Source organism: Poecilia formosa, unplaced genomic scaffold, assembly GCF_000485575.1.
Source record: "Poecilia formosa unplaced genomic scaffold, Poecilia_formosa-5.1.2 Scaffold218, whole genome shotgun sequence".
Taxonomy (NCBI): domain Eukaryota; kingdom Metazoa; phylum Chordata; class Actinopteri; order Cyprinodontiformes; family Poeciliidae; genus Poecilia; species Poecilia formosa.
The window spans coordinates 70,303-85,599 of record NW_006800157.1 but is presented as its reverse complement, the minus strand read 5'-3'; the positions used below and the strand labels follow the sequence as shown (position 1 = coordinate 85,599).

General features: G+C 38.7%; 1 protein-coding gene and 1 long non-coding RNA gene across 2 annotated transcripts in view; one reads left to right on the top strand and one right to left on the bottom strand.

Annotated features, from left to right (window-relative positions):
- The first annotated feature begins 2,945 nt into the window (after positions 1 to 2,945).
- Positions 2,946 to 15,297, top strand: part of LOC103149165 (protein NLRC3-like) — a 16,867-nt gene continuing 4,515 nt past the window's right edge. Inside the window, exons 1-10 of the mRNA XM_016679700.1 lie at positions 2,946 to 3,077; positions 4,261 to 4,297; positions 5,190 to 5,260; positions 5,727 to 5,761; positions 6,046 to 6,327; positions 8,784 to 10,273; positions 10,334 to 10,593; positions 11,851 to 12,030; positions 12,813 to 12,986; positions 14,034 to 14,219. Coding sequence (XP_016535186.1) covers positions 5,734 to 5,761; positions 6,046 to 6,327; positions 8,784 to 10,273; positions 10,334 to 10,593; positions 11,851 to 12,030; positions 12,813 to 12,986; positions 14,034 to 14,219 — 2,600 coding nt within the window. The 5' untranslated portion in view covers positions 2,946 to 3,077; positions 4,261 to 4,297; positions 5,190 to 5,260; positions 5,727 to 5,733. The remainder of the gene's footprint in view (positions 3,078 to 4,260; positions 4,298 to 5,189; positions 5,261 to 5,726; positions 5,762 to 6,045; positions 6,328 to 8,783; positions 10,274 to 10,333; positions 10,594 to 11,850; positions 12,031 to 12,812; positions 12,987 to 14,033; positions 14,220 to 15,297) is intronic.
- The window catches only part of LOC107838182 (uncharacterized), a 1,317-nt gene continuing 1,156 nt past the window's right edge, over positions 15,137 to 15,297 (bottom strand). The window contains exon 2 of the long non-coding RNA XR_001664230.1: positions 15,137 to 15,285. This is a non-coding gene — a long non-coding RNA (uncharacterized LOC107838182). The remainder of the gene's footprint in view (positions 15,286 to 15,297) is intronic.

Genomic DNA, 15,297 nt, shown 5'->3' with positions numbered 1-15,297 from the left:
GAGACAGTATCACGTATTTTGTATCTAGTAACTGTGTTACCTGCTGTTGGAAGAATTCTACTTATGGCAAGTATGACGTAAAAAAAAAAATTGTAAATTTACGCCTTGAAATTGGGCCAGTGTGTCTTTAACTTCTGCTCCTTCTGAAACTCACCTTTCAGGAAGACGTCACATCATGGCTCCTCCATTAACCCTTTAACATGGTTTTTACCAGCTTTTCACTGAAACTCTCATGTTACACCAGGTGTTTGCTAATTCCTGCTGGCTAGTCTGGAGGAGCTTTGTGGGGGAGTTGCTGAGTGGAGAAAAGAGGCAATAAGCCTTCGGTCCGTTCAGGCGTTTTGCACAGCTGAATGGTTGCCATGGAGACTAAAGGATTTCTCAAACATGCTTGAAAGAATCTGATGAGGGAATAATTTAACAAGTAAAGCTCAAAAACGTTGATTTTTACATGATACTGCCCCTTTAAAAGTTCAGCTAGAATGTAAATCACAAGTAGATAATCTGAATTTTTTTTACCATCCTTGTGGTAAAAGTAATTTATTTTAAATTGTACAACTATTCTCCATGGCCACTTTGTTAGACACACCTCTGTATCACGATTTGCATCCAACTTTAGAGAAGCATTCATTCTTCAAGGCCTACAGGTTTGTTCTATATTATCAGAACAGCATCACCGAATTGCTGCTGATCCACTTTTATTATATTTGTTTCAGGTTCTGACCGAACCATCTGAATGTGTGAATATTTGCACTTCCATCTTAAACCATTTTCATGCTCACAGCTGCTGCTCACTGTGGATTTTCTGTTTTTTTAATCATTTTCTATAAACCTGAGACACAAGTGTCTGTCAAATTTACTATTTGTGATATCAGTTCACTTGGTGTACCTAATAAAGTGGCCAGTGAGCGTAAATCTTTTCTTGTCTAAAATAATTTAATTACATTTTAAGTTACTGATGCTACGGCTCATGCAGGAAGTAACTTAAATTTGCTGTTTTTTTCTGACAAGTTCAAACAAGATGGAGACTTTATTTAGTGTTTCTGCTGATTAAAGTTTAGAATAAAACACAAATGAGCTTTTTGTTTGCTTGTTTTGTCACGACTGCACCACGAAGATTCAAACTTTTATTTTTTTGTACGTTATCTTGTTTGTTGTGGCCTAAAATTTAAGCTGAAACTCATTTTGGGGTATTTATTTTAGATATGTGGTTTGATGTAAAACAATCCAAACGGATTGGGTGACACTTCAAACCTGGACTACATTATTCTACGCCAATAGCAGAATATTTCAAACCTAGTTGTGATCTGTGAAACTTTTATCTCAATTCTGAAACTTCGCCAAAGAGAGATTTAAAAACCCTAACCCAAGTTTCTTTAGTTCCAAAACAATAGAAACAACTAATCAGGTTAAAAATTAGACATTATACCACTCAACTTACACCCTGTACCAACCAAACCTAGCCTTAAAAACAATTTATCTCTAAAATCCTAAATTAGAACATCAAACAACAAATTATTCCTAACAAAGCCACTGCTCCGTCCGCAAGCTTAAAAAAAACTCCAATAAGCAATTAACAGATTAATTAGAGCAAACCAATAAAAATAAAGAAACTCTTAATCCTACAAACAAAGAACTCTTAAATAACCTTGTTTACAGACCCAGAACCTCCAGGCTTGATCACCTTGACAGGCCACCGCTGGTTACGGCGTCAGGTGATAAACGGCCGAAACGCCTGTCGACCCAGCGGTACACCGCTGACGATTGAGTTCTGAGATTCTCTTCAGCTTAAATACGACTTGACACCGAGGTAGCTTTACCACTCCGGTGCTAACAGCGTTATCAAACAATTAAAAAGTGCTGCTTCATAACACTTTTTAATTCATGTATTTTTCTCATTTCTTTCATTTAGGTTAAAGCATATCCAAAAATGTCTATATTAGTTGAAGGTATCCAGGTGTTAGAATGGCCAAGTCAAAGTCCAGACCTGAATCCTATCGAGAATCTGTAGAAAGAGCTGAACGCGCTCTCCGTCCAACCTCACTGAGCTCGAGCTCATTTGCAAGGAAAAGTTGGTACGAATTTCAGTCTTGTCATGAAAACATGATTTCCTCTGTGTGTGTGTGTGTGTGTGTGTGTGTGTGTGTGTGTGTGTGTGTGTGTGTAATAATAAATCTACAGCAGACATTCTTTGCAACAATGGCGTGCAACATGTGGACCCCGAGGTGGCATTAACTGCATCGGCTTTGCATGCCCAACGGTTAACCAGTCGCGGTGGATGAAGTCTGGTTTTCTTAAGAACAGCCTGGAGTTCTTAAGAACTGTGCGTTAAAACTGTTTGTAACTCAGCAGGTTGTCAATGTTTTCACTGGAAAACGGTTGAGATAAACCAGTCATACAACTTAAACCCTCCAGGCTAAAAGAGCCAGACGCTTAAATTACATTATATCTAGGAATGAAAGAGGAAGGTTCAGGTGACAATCAACATTAAATAGTTCAATAAACTAATAAAATTCTCTCTCTAATGAAAAATTATGTGTATTTTCAGAGTGAGTGTGAGTTCTTGTTCTAGAAAAGATCTCTGCTGAAGTGCTCTAGGCCCAGTCTGGTTCCAGTCTGACCTGAAGAACTGGGACGTCTTTGTGTCAGCAGGAAACGTCTCATCTGAATGTGGGGAAGCTCAAGGTTCAGTCCTGGGAACCTCAGATTTAATATCTCCATGGAGATCAAAGTAGAACAAGAAGAAAATAATTTTGGAGGTTTATTGCTCTTTCATGCTGAGCAGAAACCTGGTGCAGCATTGGTTGGTTTATAAAGTTCTTCGTAGACAAAACTTAAAATCTCCATTAATTATTTTAAACAAAGAACATATTGACTGAAATGTGAATTTGTTGTTTTTAAACATTTATTTCCAGGTAATGATGATCAGACAGCAGGATTCTTAGCATTTTATCAGGTGAGCACACCTGTGCTGTGAGAGGGGGCGGAGCCTCAGGTGTGGCGAGTTCTGGAGACTTTTCTCCAGTTCGCTCCGACTCGGTTTGTGTGAACAGAAGGAGAAGTAAAGGTCCGACCAGGTGAGTTTTACCTCCACTTTCTTCTGGTTTCCAGTCCTGACTGTGTTTTCTCTCTTTGAGCTGCTGGGCAGAACCAGAACTGGGCCCGGTTCTGGTTCTGTTTGTGATGCAGAGCTGCAGCACCTGATTTCAACCAGGAACTCTGAGTCAAACTGGTACCAGTAGGTTCTGAGTGTTCGTGGCCCGGCTGAGATATCTGGGTTCCTTGTTTGGAAAATATTTGAATATGGAGTAAATAATTTATTGATCAGAGAGGATTTCTCTGGGCTTTTATCAGTAGAAAATCTGGATTGAATCAGTTTGTGCTGACAGAGGACAGCTGATCACATTTCAGTCAATTCCTAAACATGTATCAATAATAAGTGATTATGGTCATGGAGACAGACTGGCGACCTGTCCAGGGTGACCCCTCCTCTCGCCCAGAACGTTAGCTGGAGAGACACCAGCAGAAAATGGATGGATGGAGGATCATGGTGAATAATAACAGCCCCTAGAATATTCATCAATCACATTTTATTAGTATGGCTTCTTTCAGCAACAAGGCATTTCAAAGTGCTTTACATCATTAAACTCAAGATTACAAAGTCATAGAAACACGTCAACAACATTACAGTTTGCACATCAGATTATTGATTCGTGATTAGATTTCAGTAACAACTCTAAACAGCTGAGTTTTTAGTCTAGATTTAAAGGAACTTGGTGTTATGCAGTTTTTTGGATGCTTGTTCCAGATTTGTGGTGCATAGAAGCTGAATGCTGCTTCTCCTCATTTGGCTCTTGTTCTGGATGCAGAACCAGGAGACCTGAGAGGTTCTGGAAGGTTGCTATGACAACAGCAGATCTTTAATGTATTGTGGTGCTGAGGTGTTCTGTGATTTATAAACTAATAGTCTGATCTCTGAGCTACATGGAGCCAGGGACTTTAAAACTGGCTCCATGTAGCTCAGTTACATGGAGCTACATGTAATGTAAGCGACAGTCAGTGTCACTCTGACTGTCGCTCCATTTCTCTTTCTGGCTTTTAAATGATTATTAGGAAATCACAAATATCTGCTAAATTATCAGTTGAATCAGCCATAATTCCCACAGCTGTTTACAGACTCTTCCTAGTTAGTCTGTTTCTGTATCTCATATTTTAATTATTTTACTACCTGATATTTCCTGCATTCATGTTCCCCTTTAGTGTCAACTTGTTTTGATGAGGAAAACGAAAATTCCTGGTGAGTTAAAGAAATTTACTTGTCTCTAAAGTATGTTTGTCTGTGAATATTTAGACCTTTTGAGGTATTTATTTGTCTAATTTTGGTTCAGTGTTGAATGTTTGGGTTAGTTTATGTCATATAACTAAAATGAGAATCACTGCAGCTTTTCCTCTTTGGGTTGGTGGAAGGATTTTGACCTTTGACCCTAGTGGTTTGGCTCCTGGCTGTAGTGAGTCTTTTAATTCCCTTTAAAATTGGAGCAAATATGTGTTTGACTGAAAGAATCGGCTGGAAAGTAAATAAACAACACCATCTGGTGTACAATGACTGGAACATGAATGAACTGAAGCAAGGTGGCGTTTCTCTTATTAGTGAGAAGGGGCGGAGCCTCAGGTGAGTCAGGTGTGATGAGAACTGGTGTGGATCATTTAATTTAATGTTTTTTATCAGTAAAATAATCCACATTAAATTATTTTATTTGTCTTAAGAAGTAACTCAAAATTTTCTAGACAAAAAAATTGCAATTTTTCAGTAAATAACTAGAATAACACAGAAGACTGGAAACTGAATTGATTTAAGATTAAATTGATTTTCTAAGTATTTTCTGTTTTTTCTTTTGTCTGCCTTATTTGCAGCTTTTCATTCAACATTTTAAGAAATGACAATCATCTGGCCCAAAGAATATAATTAAATATTTTACAACAGTCTTCAGTTCTACAATAAATGTTCTTCTTGACTCTTAACTATTTGTTCATTATGCAGAATGAAAGTGAGCTCAAACAGGCTTTTACCATCTAAAACATATAGCCAGGGTTTTCCCCATTCTCTCCATACTGAGACTCTGATGCATGTTTTTATTTCCAGCTGTATTGACTATTGTAAATAATGTCCTGCTTTCTGGCCTCCCTAGCATCGTTCTGCACAGCCTTCAGCTGTTGCAAAGCTCTGTGCTAACCAAGGCCAGAAGTCATTAAGACCAGGGTAAGGACCTGACTTTTTAACTGTATTTCAGAAACTGGATCATTTCCCCTTAATGTGTGCATTTCCCATAAAGTTGTGTTTATCCATGTGGGGTGGGTTATTGCTTTATGGGGGTTTGTTCTTATCCATCTGTACAGCAGTTTGAGCTGCTTTTAGTATGAAAAGTGCTTTATAGATTTGATTAAGATAACAAGCATCAATACTTAATACTTGTTCCTCATGATAGATTAATGTTTATATCACTGATTTAACAAAGTATATATTTTTATAGTCAGTTTACATACTAACATAATACGATTTTCATAGTTATATGGATATGTTTTCCTGGCGGTGTGTGTGTATGTTTAAATTAGTATTTTTCATGGATAATCTGGTATTTTTCATTCCAACTTCATAAGAGCAAAGTGAATTATTTATGGAAAAAACACATGCTTATGAAACACAATGAATCCTTTATGTTTTCCAGATAAAAGATGGCGCAGCAGCAGGAAGTGGATTTTGGTAAGTTATCAAAAGCAGAAATGAATCATCTTAAAGGAATGTTAGAAGGTGTCTATTTTGTTATTCTTCACAAAATAGAAGAAAGTGATGATTCATGCAGACAGAATCAGTGGTCATCACTCAGATATGAGGCAGAAACACAATAAGTTTAGACCTGAGGAGCTGATCAACAGACTCTGAGGGGAATCTCTGGATGGAGCAACATGAATAGTTGATCTTCATCATGTTTCTCTCTGAGACGTCAGTTTGAATAAATCCTGCCTCTCTTTGATTTCTGCCTGCAGAGAAAAAACTTCTTAAGGTTCGCTCTGAGTTTGTGGAGAGAGTTTCTGAGGAAATCCTGAAACAGCTCCTCGATGGCCTTCTATCAGATGGCGTCTTTAATCCTTCAGAGAAGGAGGAAATTCTTCAGAAAACCCAAACCAGAGCAGACGAGGCCCGTGCCACCATAGATGCTGTGACGAGGAAAGGCAAGAGAGCCAGTGACATTATGATCCAACGTCTTCGGCTCATAGATCCGACCCTGTCCAACCAGCTGGGTTTGTCCTCTTTGTCTCCTGCTACAGGTGAGAGACACAGTTTACAGCCTCTACTGTCTGATTGAAGTTTCTGACCCCTCCTCTGAAATCGAACAGATCCCGTTTCACAAAACTGATCTTTAAGTTTTGTTGCCATGTTGTGGTGCTCAGCATGTTCCTCAGAGCAGGGCGACATGTATCTATACATCAGGCTGAGACATGAAGCCAACAGATGTTTATCATCCAGATCTCCTCATTAATGTCCAGCACCACTTCATCTAACTGATGTTATCTACTGGTTGTCCTCCTGATATCAGTTATAATGACCAAGGAATCAGAACCTGCAGCGATCTAGGATCTATTTCACCATCACTCCACAAAAACGTGAAGATATTATCCATCCATTTTCTTCCACTAATCCGGGGTCAGGTTGCGGGGGATTATCATATATTATTAAACCAGATAAAACAGTTCAGGCTTCTTTTGAAGGAATTGGTAAAATAAAGAGAACTTTCCTGACAGAGAAAACCACAGATCAGTCCTGCTGCTCTTCATCAGAATACAACTTTAATGACTGGAGGTCACTTTCTACCTGAACTTTAACCTTGTGGATGCAACATGAGGGTCTGAGTTAGCATGAAGACAGAGCAGAACAAAGCAACCTGAACTCAGACCGGATGAGCTGGAAAAACTGAATGTTGATTGAAGAGAGGGCAGACCACAGAAACGTCGAGTGTTGATTTTAATGATATCAGGGTCAGATCCTGTCTGGTTCAACTCCCAGATAAATGCTCACAGTCTCTCCAAACAGTGCATCGATCAGTCAGTGCAGACATGATTTATACTACAGATAACATGGAAACATTTCATTAATTACACTGATCTGTTTACTGAGATGGAGGGAGTTTCAGACATTCCCAATCTGGAGACATGAAGTCGTCTCTAATTCAGATTCATCTTCATCCTGAATGTCAGTCTGTCCTGCTCTGTTATTCCAAATTGTTCATATAAACACATTTATTCAGATAGTTTGAGCCACATGAGGCTCTGCATCAGAGTGAGTCCATATCAATTTAGAATGAAGTCAGTCTTGGTCAAATGGACACTTAACCAATAGGCTTTGAGATTCAGTACATTTCATTGAAGTTAATTTATATTAAATTAATCTGATATTATTCACCTGTCCCAATGGACACTGGACGTTGTGAACTGGTACCAGCATGGCCACCAACTGACCTGTCCAGGTGGTGCTTGGTTCAGTTCAGTGAACAAACTGAATCAGATCACTTAATGAACTGATTTGTTCCTTTCTGAGTTCAGTTCAGTTGAGGACTGCAGACTTCCGATTCCTTCCCTGGAAACAAACTCACAGCTCAGATGGCTGCACTGATTTGTGACACTTACTTTAATACTATAATGGCATTTATAGTATTAAAGCCCAACTGTACGGACATGTTAATTCATGGCTGTTTTCATGTTTATTGTGCTTTTCATATTACTCTTGATGTTTGCAGTTTGTTTTAGCCCAACGCAAAGCTCAATGTCATTCACAGCAAATATATTACCTTGACAGTAATGAAGACATAGTGGGACAGATCATTCTGGAAATGCACAGGGAAAGTCTGACTGAAACTAACTGGATGTCAGACAACATCTGGGGTTTATTATGCATCTCTGCTTATTTCCAAGCCCAAATAAGCAACTTCACGTTCAAACAAACCCAAAAAACAGCAACCATGCGACTCATTAAATTTACAAGTAAATTTAGAAAAAAACAAGCCTAAAGTCCCTTATAATAATCGGATTTGGCGACAAAATCTCAAAGTATTTCATGTTTTTCCAGTAACAACTTGTACATCTCCCTCCATCTATTGTCTGTTTGTGTCGCTGCTGCTATCTGTAGCATAGAAACGGCAGTCGCTCCCCAAGATGCACAAAGGAATTAAAAATAAATTGCAAAAGAAAAAAGTGACACACAGTGATTTGGATTATAGTAACTTTAATTTGATTACTGGATTTAAAGTAGTGACGCGTTAGATTACTCGTTACTGAAAAAGTAGTGTTGTGGCTGGAAGGAGTTTGCACTTAGCACTTAGCCTACGTCATCTACCCAGAATGCATTGCAGCACAAAAATCGTGCCGACTTCTGAGCGACAGTATTTTGTTTAAATTTATCAAAACTAAGCAGCCTACAATATTTTTACTAATATTTTTACATCTGACATAAATGTTTCTCAGTCTGTTGTGGCAACTAAACGTCTTATCTGTCACCTCAGTGAACTCAAATCTGAGTTTTCAGAGAATTACAAATTAAATCTCAAAATTTCTCAAAGACTGAAGTTGGAATGACTTTCATTTTTAGATAAGGGTAATTATTTTTATTAAATAATTTTTTCATGATTGTGAAATTTTAAATACAAATCTGTTCTGAGAACATCAAAAATAATTGTATTCCTGAAGTTTAGCTAAAGTGTGCGCTGTTGTGCATTTCTCTGTTGTTTCAGATATTGTTGGTCAGTGTAATCTCAAAACATCTCTGAAGATGAAGTTCCAAAGTCTCTGTGAAGGCCTCACTGAACATGGAAATAACATCCTTCTGCACCAGATCTACACAGAGCTCCACATCACAGAGGGGTTAACCACAGAGGTCAACCAGGAACATGAGGTCAGACAGATTGAAACAGCGTCCAGGAAACAGGAAACAACAATCAGACGAGAAAATCTGTTTAAAGTCCCACTTGGAAGTGATCAACTAATAAGAACAGTGATGACCATGGGAGTGGCTGGCATTGGGAAAACAGTTTTAATACAGAAGTTCATTCTGGACTGGGCTGAAGGGAAATCCAACCAGAACATCCATTTCATATTTCCATTCACATTTAGAGAGCTGAATCCATTGAAAAAAGAAAAGTTCAGCTTATTAGGACTGATTCATAAATTCTTTTCTGAAACCAAAGAAATCAGCAGCTTAGAAGCGTTTCGGATTCTCTTCATCTTTGATGGCCTGGATGAGAGTCGACTTCCACTGGACTTCCACAACCAGGAGATCCTGACTGATGCTACAGAGTCCAGCTCAGTGGATGTTCTGCTGACAAACCTCATCAGGGGGAAACTGCTTCCCTCTGCTCTCCTCTGGATAACCACACGACCTGCAGCAGCCAATCAGATCCCTGCTGCATTCACTGACATGGTAGCAGAGGTCAGAGGGTTCACTGACCTCCAGAAGGAGGAGTACTTCAGGAAAAGATTCAGAGATGAAGAGCAGGCCAACAAGATCATCTCCCACATCAAGAAGTCAAAAAGTCTCCACATCATGTGCCACATCCCAGTCTTCTGCTGGATCACTGCTAAAGTTCTGGAGGATGTGTTGGAGACCAGAGAGGGAGGAGAGCTGCCCAGAACCCTGACTGAGATGTACGTAGAGTTCCTTCTGGTTCAACTCAAAATGAAAAAGGAAAAGTATGACGAAGGAAAAAAGATTGAATCTATCTGGAGTTCAAAGAACAGGAAGCTGATTGAGTCTCTAGGAAAACTGGCTTTCAAGCAGCTGCTGAAGGGACACCTGGTTTTCTATGAATCAGACCTCAGACAGTGTGGCATCAACTTCAAAGATGCTGCGTTGTTCTCGGGCGTTTTCACCGAGATGTTTAAAAAGGAGAAAGGGGTTCACAACATCGCCGTCTACTCTTTTGTTCATCTGAGCATCCAGGAGTTTCTGGCTGCAGTCTACATGCGCCACTGCTTCAACACCTGGAGGAAAACAAGACTGATCAAGAAAATTTTGGAAAAATATTATTTTTCCTTGTCTTTGGATGAGTTCATGAAGAAAGTCATGGAGAAAGCCCTCTGCAGTAGAAATGGCCACCTGGACCTGTTTGTCCGCTTCCTTCATGGTCTCACTGTGGAGTCCAACCACAGACTCTTAGGAGGCCTGCTGGGTCGGACAGAGAGCAGTCCAGAAACCATCCAGAGAATCATCACCAACCTGAAGGAGATGAACACTGATGTCATCACTCCTGACAGAAGCATCAGCATCTTCTGTGGTTCGAAGAAGATGAACACTTATGAAATCTCTCCTGACAGAAGCATCAACATCTTCAACTGTCTGGTGGAGATGAACGACGTCTCGTTTCATCAGGAGATAAAAAAACTGCTGGATTCTCAGAAGGAGCTCTCGGAGATGGACTGCTCAGCTCTGGCCGACGTGCTGCAGATGACAGAGGTTCTGGATGAGTTGGACCTGGAGAAGTACAACACATCAGATGATGGACGACTGAGACTGGTTCCAGCTGTGAGGAACTGCAGGAAGGCTCGGTGAGTCCAGATGTTTTCATTGTGTGGATGCTGATTCAGCATTATTGTCCTCCCGTTATTTCAACCATTCAAACATTTAAACATTCAGCTCACCCAGAGCATATGCAGCTTTTGGTTTTTAGACATTTAACATCCACATTTTTTTTTTATCAGTTTTCAAATAAAAATTAATAGAAAACCTTGAACTCCAGAAAATCTCTGTTTTCTTTGAAAGATCCAATCAGCCAGAGACCAATTTTAACCTTAAACTCCTCTTCACTCATTGGAAGTGAATGGGCCACCATTCCATACTTCGCATTTTAAAATAATTGGCTCTTTTTATCAAATAATTGTTTACATTTAATGAAAACTTAGATGATTGGAATAAACCCCCTGTTGCCAGGGAAACTAGTTGGAAACTTTGTGAACCAACTTTTCCTCCTCCCACTAGTTTCCTCTGAGTTTGTAAATGAGACCAAAGTGTGCTGATTGTTGTCTGGTTCCAGAAAAAGCCATAGTTTCTGTCAGATCCTCCCAAAGCTCTGAGAACTCTGCTTCCAGAGCTGGAACCATTTTCCTCATCAACTCTTCATCTGCAGCCTTTGTTGAGGTTGTTAGCTGTCCTCCATGAAGACCTGCAGAGACATGAGCTTCAACTCTTTTGGCATCCCAGTCTCTTCTAGTTACTGGGAGAACTTTCTCTGCTTCACCATGAAAGACGCTGCTGAACCCAAACGCTTCGTCTCCTCCAGGGGTTTTGGTCCTCAGCTCTTTAGTAGTTTAGCAAAAATTTCCTCTGACATCCAAACCTTTTGTTCCTCTGAAGCAATGGACAGACCACTGCAGAGACAGACTGTTCCTCTCAGATCAACAGTCTGAGAGGGCAGTCCAGACCTGAATGACCAGAAAGACCGGTTCTGCTGCAGGACGACCAGAACAATTTGAAGCTTTTAGCTGACGCAGTCCAGAGACGAATCTGGGAGCATCATGTGTCTGTTATGCTCCCAGTTTCCTCTGTGGCAGCATTTAATGACTTGCTGGTGGGATCCATGTTTATGTAGAATACACTACTATTATTAATTATGATGATTAATCTAGATGCTGCAGCAGATATCGGCTAAACAAACCCAGAGTTTAATCAGGAACTGCACAGATTCTCTGATGGGTCAAATTCAGTAAACTGAAGATCAGATGTTGATCAGATGATGACATCACTGTTACCACATTTTAGTCCAGATTGATTAATCAGAACTGGTTTTATTTCTTCTCCAATCACAGACTTCGTGGCTGTACGCTCCAAAGGAATGAATGTGAAGTTGTGGCCTCGGCTCTGAAATCCAACCCAGATCTGAAAGAACTGGAAATAGGTGAAATCTTGATAGAGGGAGGTGGAGACTCTGATATGAAGCCTCTGTGCGAGATCCTGGAGAGTTCAGTCAGTAAAGTGAAGAATCTGAGGTTTGTTTTTTCTCTTTATCCATTAAGGTATTCACTGATAAATTATTTCTTAAATAATTGTATTCTAATAGATTTCCTTTTACACCTGTTTGTCAGAATAAAATCTCAAAAGCATTCCACTTTATAAATGAATTATTTTCTTATTTCAGGCTTTGACATTATTGAACTTTATTTTTCAGGTCTTCTTCACATTAAAATGTTTTTGACTGATGAACTAAATGAGAAAATATGTCAAATAATAATGAATGATGGAGATGTTTCAGTTTGGTTTGGTAAAGATTCAGATTGTTTTATTTCTCATTTCTGATTCATCTTTACATCCATTGAAATGACTGAGTGTAGAAAAGCAAATCTGTATGAAATGACAGTGAGGTTTACAGCAGCAGGTTCCTGAAGCTGTGTTGGATAACAGAATAACTTCTAAATCTTATATAAAATATTCATTTCTTTCTTAGTGTATCAGAAAAACATCATGTTTAAGTTTTATCTCATATTAGTTTCCAATATCAGAACTCAGTGACTACAGAATAACTTAAATCTGAAATAAAACCTGTATTTTTCTCATTGTCCTTCTATAGATGATCTGTGCTGGGCGGTCAGTTGCATCAGCCAATCATCATTCAGTATTCATGACATCAAAGAACTCTGCTCTGATGTGATTGGAGGATTGTAGCTCCAGTCTTTTCCAGCATCACATCGATTTAATTAAATAAATGTTCTACATTTTATTATTTAAATATTCATATTTGAGTTTTAACTTGCATCTTTTATTCCTTATTCAGTTTGTGGGACTGCAGTTTGTCGAAGACCACCTGGACTTCTCTGTTCTCATCTCTGAAGCTCAACCCATCCAATTGGACAGGACTGAAGCCGAAAAGATCCAGCCTGGAAGGTTCTGGAGTGAAGGAGCTCTGTGGATTCCTAAAGAATCAACTCCATAAAATACAACTGTTAAGGTCAGAAACCATGTTGTAGTGTGAATAAAATAAAACTGGAAGGAAACTAACAGGAGATAAACTAAAGAGGAAACAGCAATAAACAGAAAGGCAACAACTGATCTAAGAAAACTAAACAGAAACACACAAAATCATAAACAAAAATTAATTAAATACAAAGGAACATATTTATATGGAAAGACATTTTGAGCAATAATTAATACAGGTGAATGGACAGCATATGGCAAGAACCAAGATTTCTTTTTATCCATTATAATGTAAGATAATATTGTTGGTTTGTTGAAACCACAACTAATCCTGTAATATATTTTACAGATCATAATAGCAATATTGGACTAATCACCTTTCAATGAGATTTTCTTTTATCCTTATTTTTAATGTTATTTTTCATGTCAGAGTTAATTCCATGAGACTTTTGACTCCATGACACTTTGAATTAGACTCGTTTCGATTTGATCAAGAATCAGATTTTTTTCTTTGTAATTTTTGATAGTAAAACATTGATCAACAGACAAGTTCATATAAAAAATCATCCATGTTTCTGTCCCATCTTTCTTTGATATTTAAAGAAAGGTGGGTGGCCATCATACTTTCTGCCTTAATATAAGGTTTTGCACGGTTTTTCCATGAATGTTAATATCTCCTTGCGAAATAGATATTTTTTATCTTTTTCTTTAGTATAGAAAGGCACAAAAAACCTATAATATAAACAGAAACTTTCCGTAAGTAGGAAATAAATAAAAATACAGCCAAACTATTTGGACTATTTCTGAGTTATTATCGCAGGGTAATCAGTCATCTGACAGTTTTGATTGTGTCTCTGTTGTGCTGGTTGTCTGAAAGGTTTAAAGTTTTCATGTGCAGTTCCTTCTCAACCTTAACGGACATAAACATGCAGTGAATAAATCGAGTTTCAGTTTTTTTGCACCAAAGAGTAAATAATTAAACTGAAGATCAGATGTTGATAAGATGATGACATCACTGTTTAGTCTGTTTATGATCCAGATTGATTCATCAGAACTGATTTTATTTCTTCTCTAATCACAGACTTGGTGGCTGTACGCTCCAGAAGACTGAATGTGAAGTTGTGGCCTCGGCTCTGAAATCCAACCCAGATCTGACCGAACTGGAAATAAGTGAGATTAAACTGGGAGGTGAAACCATTGGAGACTCTGATATCAAGCCTCTGTGTGAGATCCTGGAGAGTTCAATCAGTAAAGTGAAGAAACTGAGGTTTGTTTTCTCTATTTATCCAATAAAATCAGTCACTGATATGCTAAGACTTTGTTTAATAATTTTATTCTTTTAAAATAACCTCTTTAAATGTCAGAATAACATCTCCAAACTTTTTACATTACAAATAAATTATTTTCTTATTTCGGGCTTTGACATTATTGAATTTATTTTTCAGTTTTTTCACTTTAGAATGTTTTTGACTGAACTAAAATTAAGTAAAATAGTTCAAATGATGATAATTAATGATGGAGATGTTTCAGTTTGGTTTGGTAAAGATTCAGGTTGTTTTATTTCTCATTTCTGGTTCTCATCTTTGCATCCAGAATGAAATGTTGTTCCTCCAGAGTCGAGCCACAAACACTGACCAGTTCAAATCATCATTAATGAAACATCTAAGAAGAGACTGATTGTAGAAAAGCAAATCTAGATGAGCTGAATGACAGGGAGGTTTGCAGTAGCAGCAGCAGGTTCCTCACTTTGTCCTGAAGCTGTGGTTCTGTTGGGCCGGGTCAGAGAGGAACCGTCCTCTTCAGTCTGACAGCTGTCAGTCGGTTGGAGCCTCGTCTCTGTGATGAAGCTTCATCAAGTCGCGTCTCCTTAGGAAATAATGGCCTCCACTGGATTTCAGCAGCTTTAATGAGAACCGAAGGCCATTAATGAATAAACTGGGTGGTTCTGATCCAGTTACCAATTCGGGTCGCCCTCTGATGATCAGGAACCAGCAGAAATAGCTCACCTCCTCCAGGCTGCTGCTCATAGAAAACTTTGAGTTCCTTATTTGCTAAAATGTTCTGGTTCTCCTGGTTTGGACTCTATAAACAAGTTTGACTGGATCAGATGTTAGAATCAATTCATCATGTTTCTTTTACATTCAGGGAAATTAATTTTCTACAATATTTATTATTTATTTGTGTATATTTGAGTTTTAACCTGCATCCTGTTGGCTTCAGCTCACATCTTTTATTCTTCATTCAGAGTGAGGAGGTGCAGTTTGTCAGAAACCAGCTGGGCGTCTCTGTTCTCAGCTCTGACGTCCAACCCGTCCCACCTGACAGGACTGGACCTGAGCAGCACC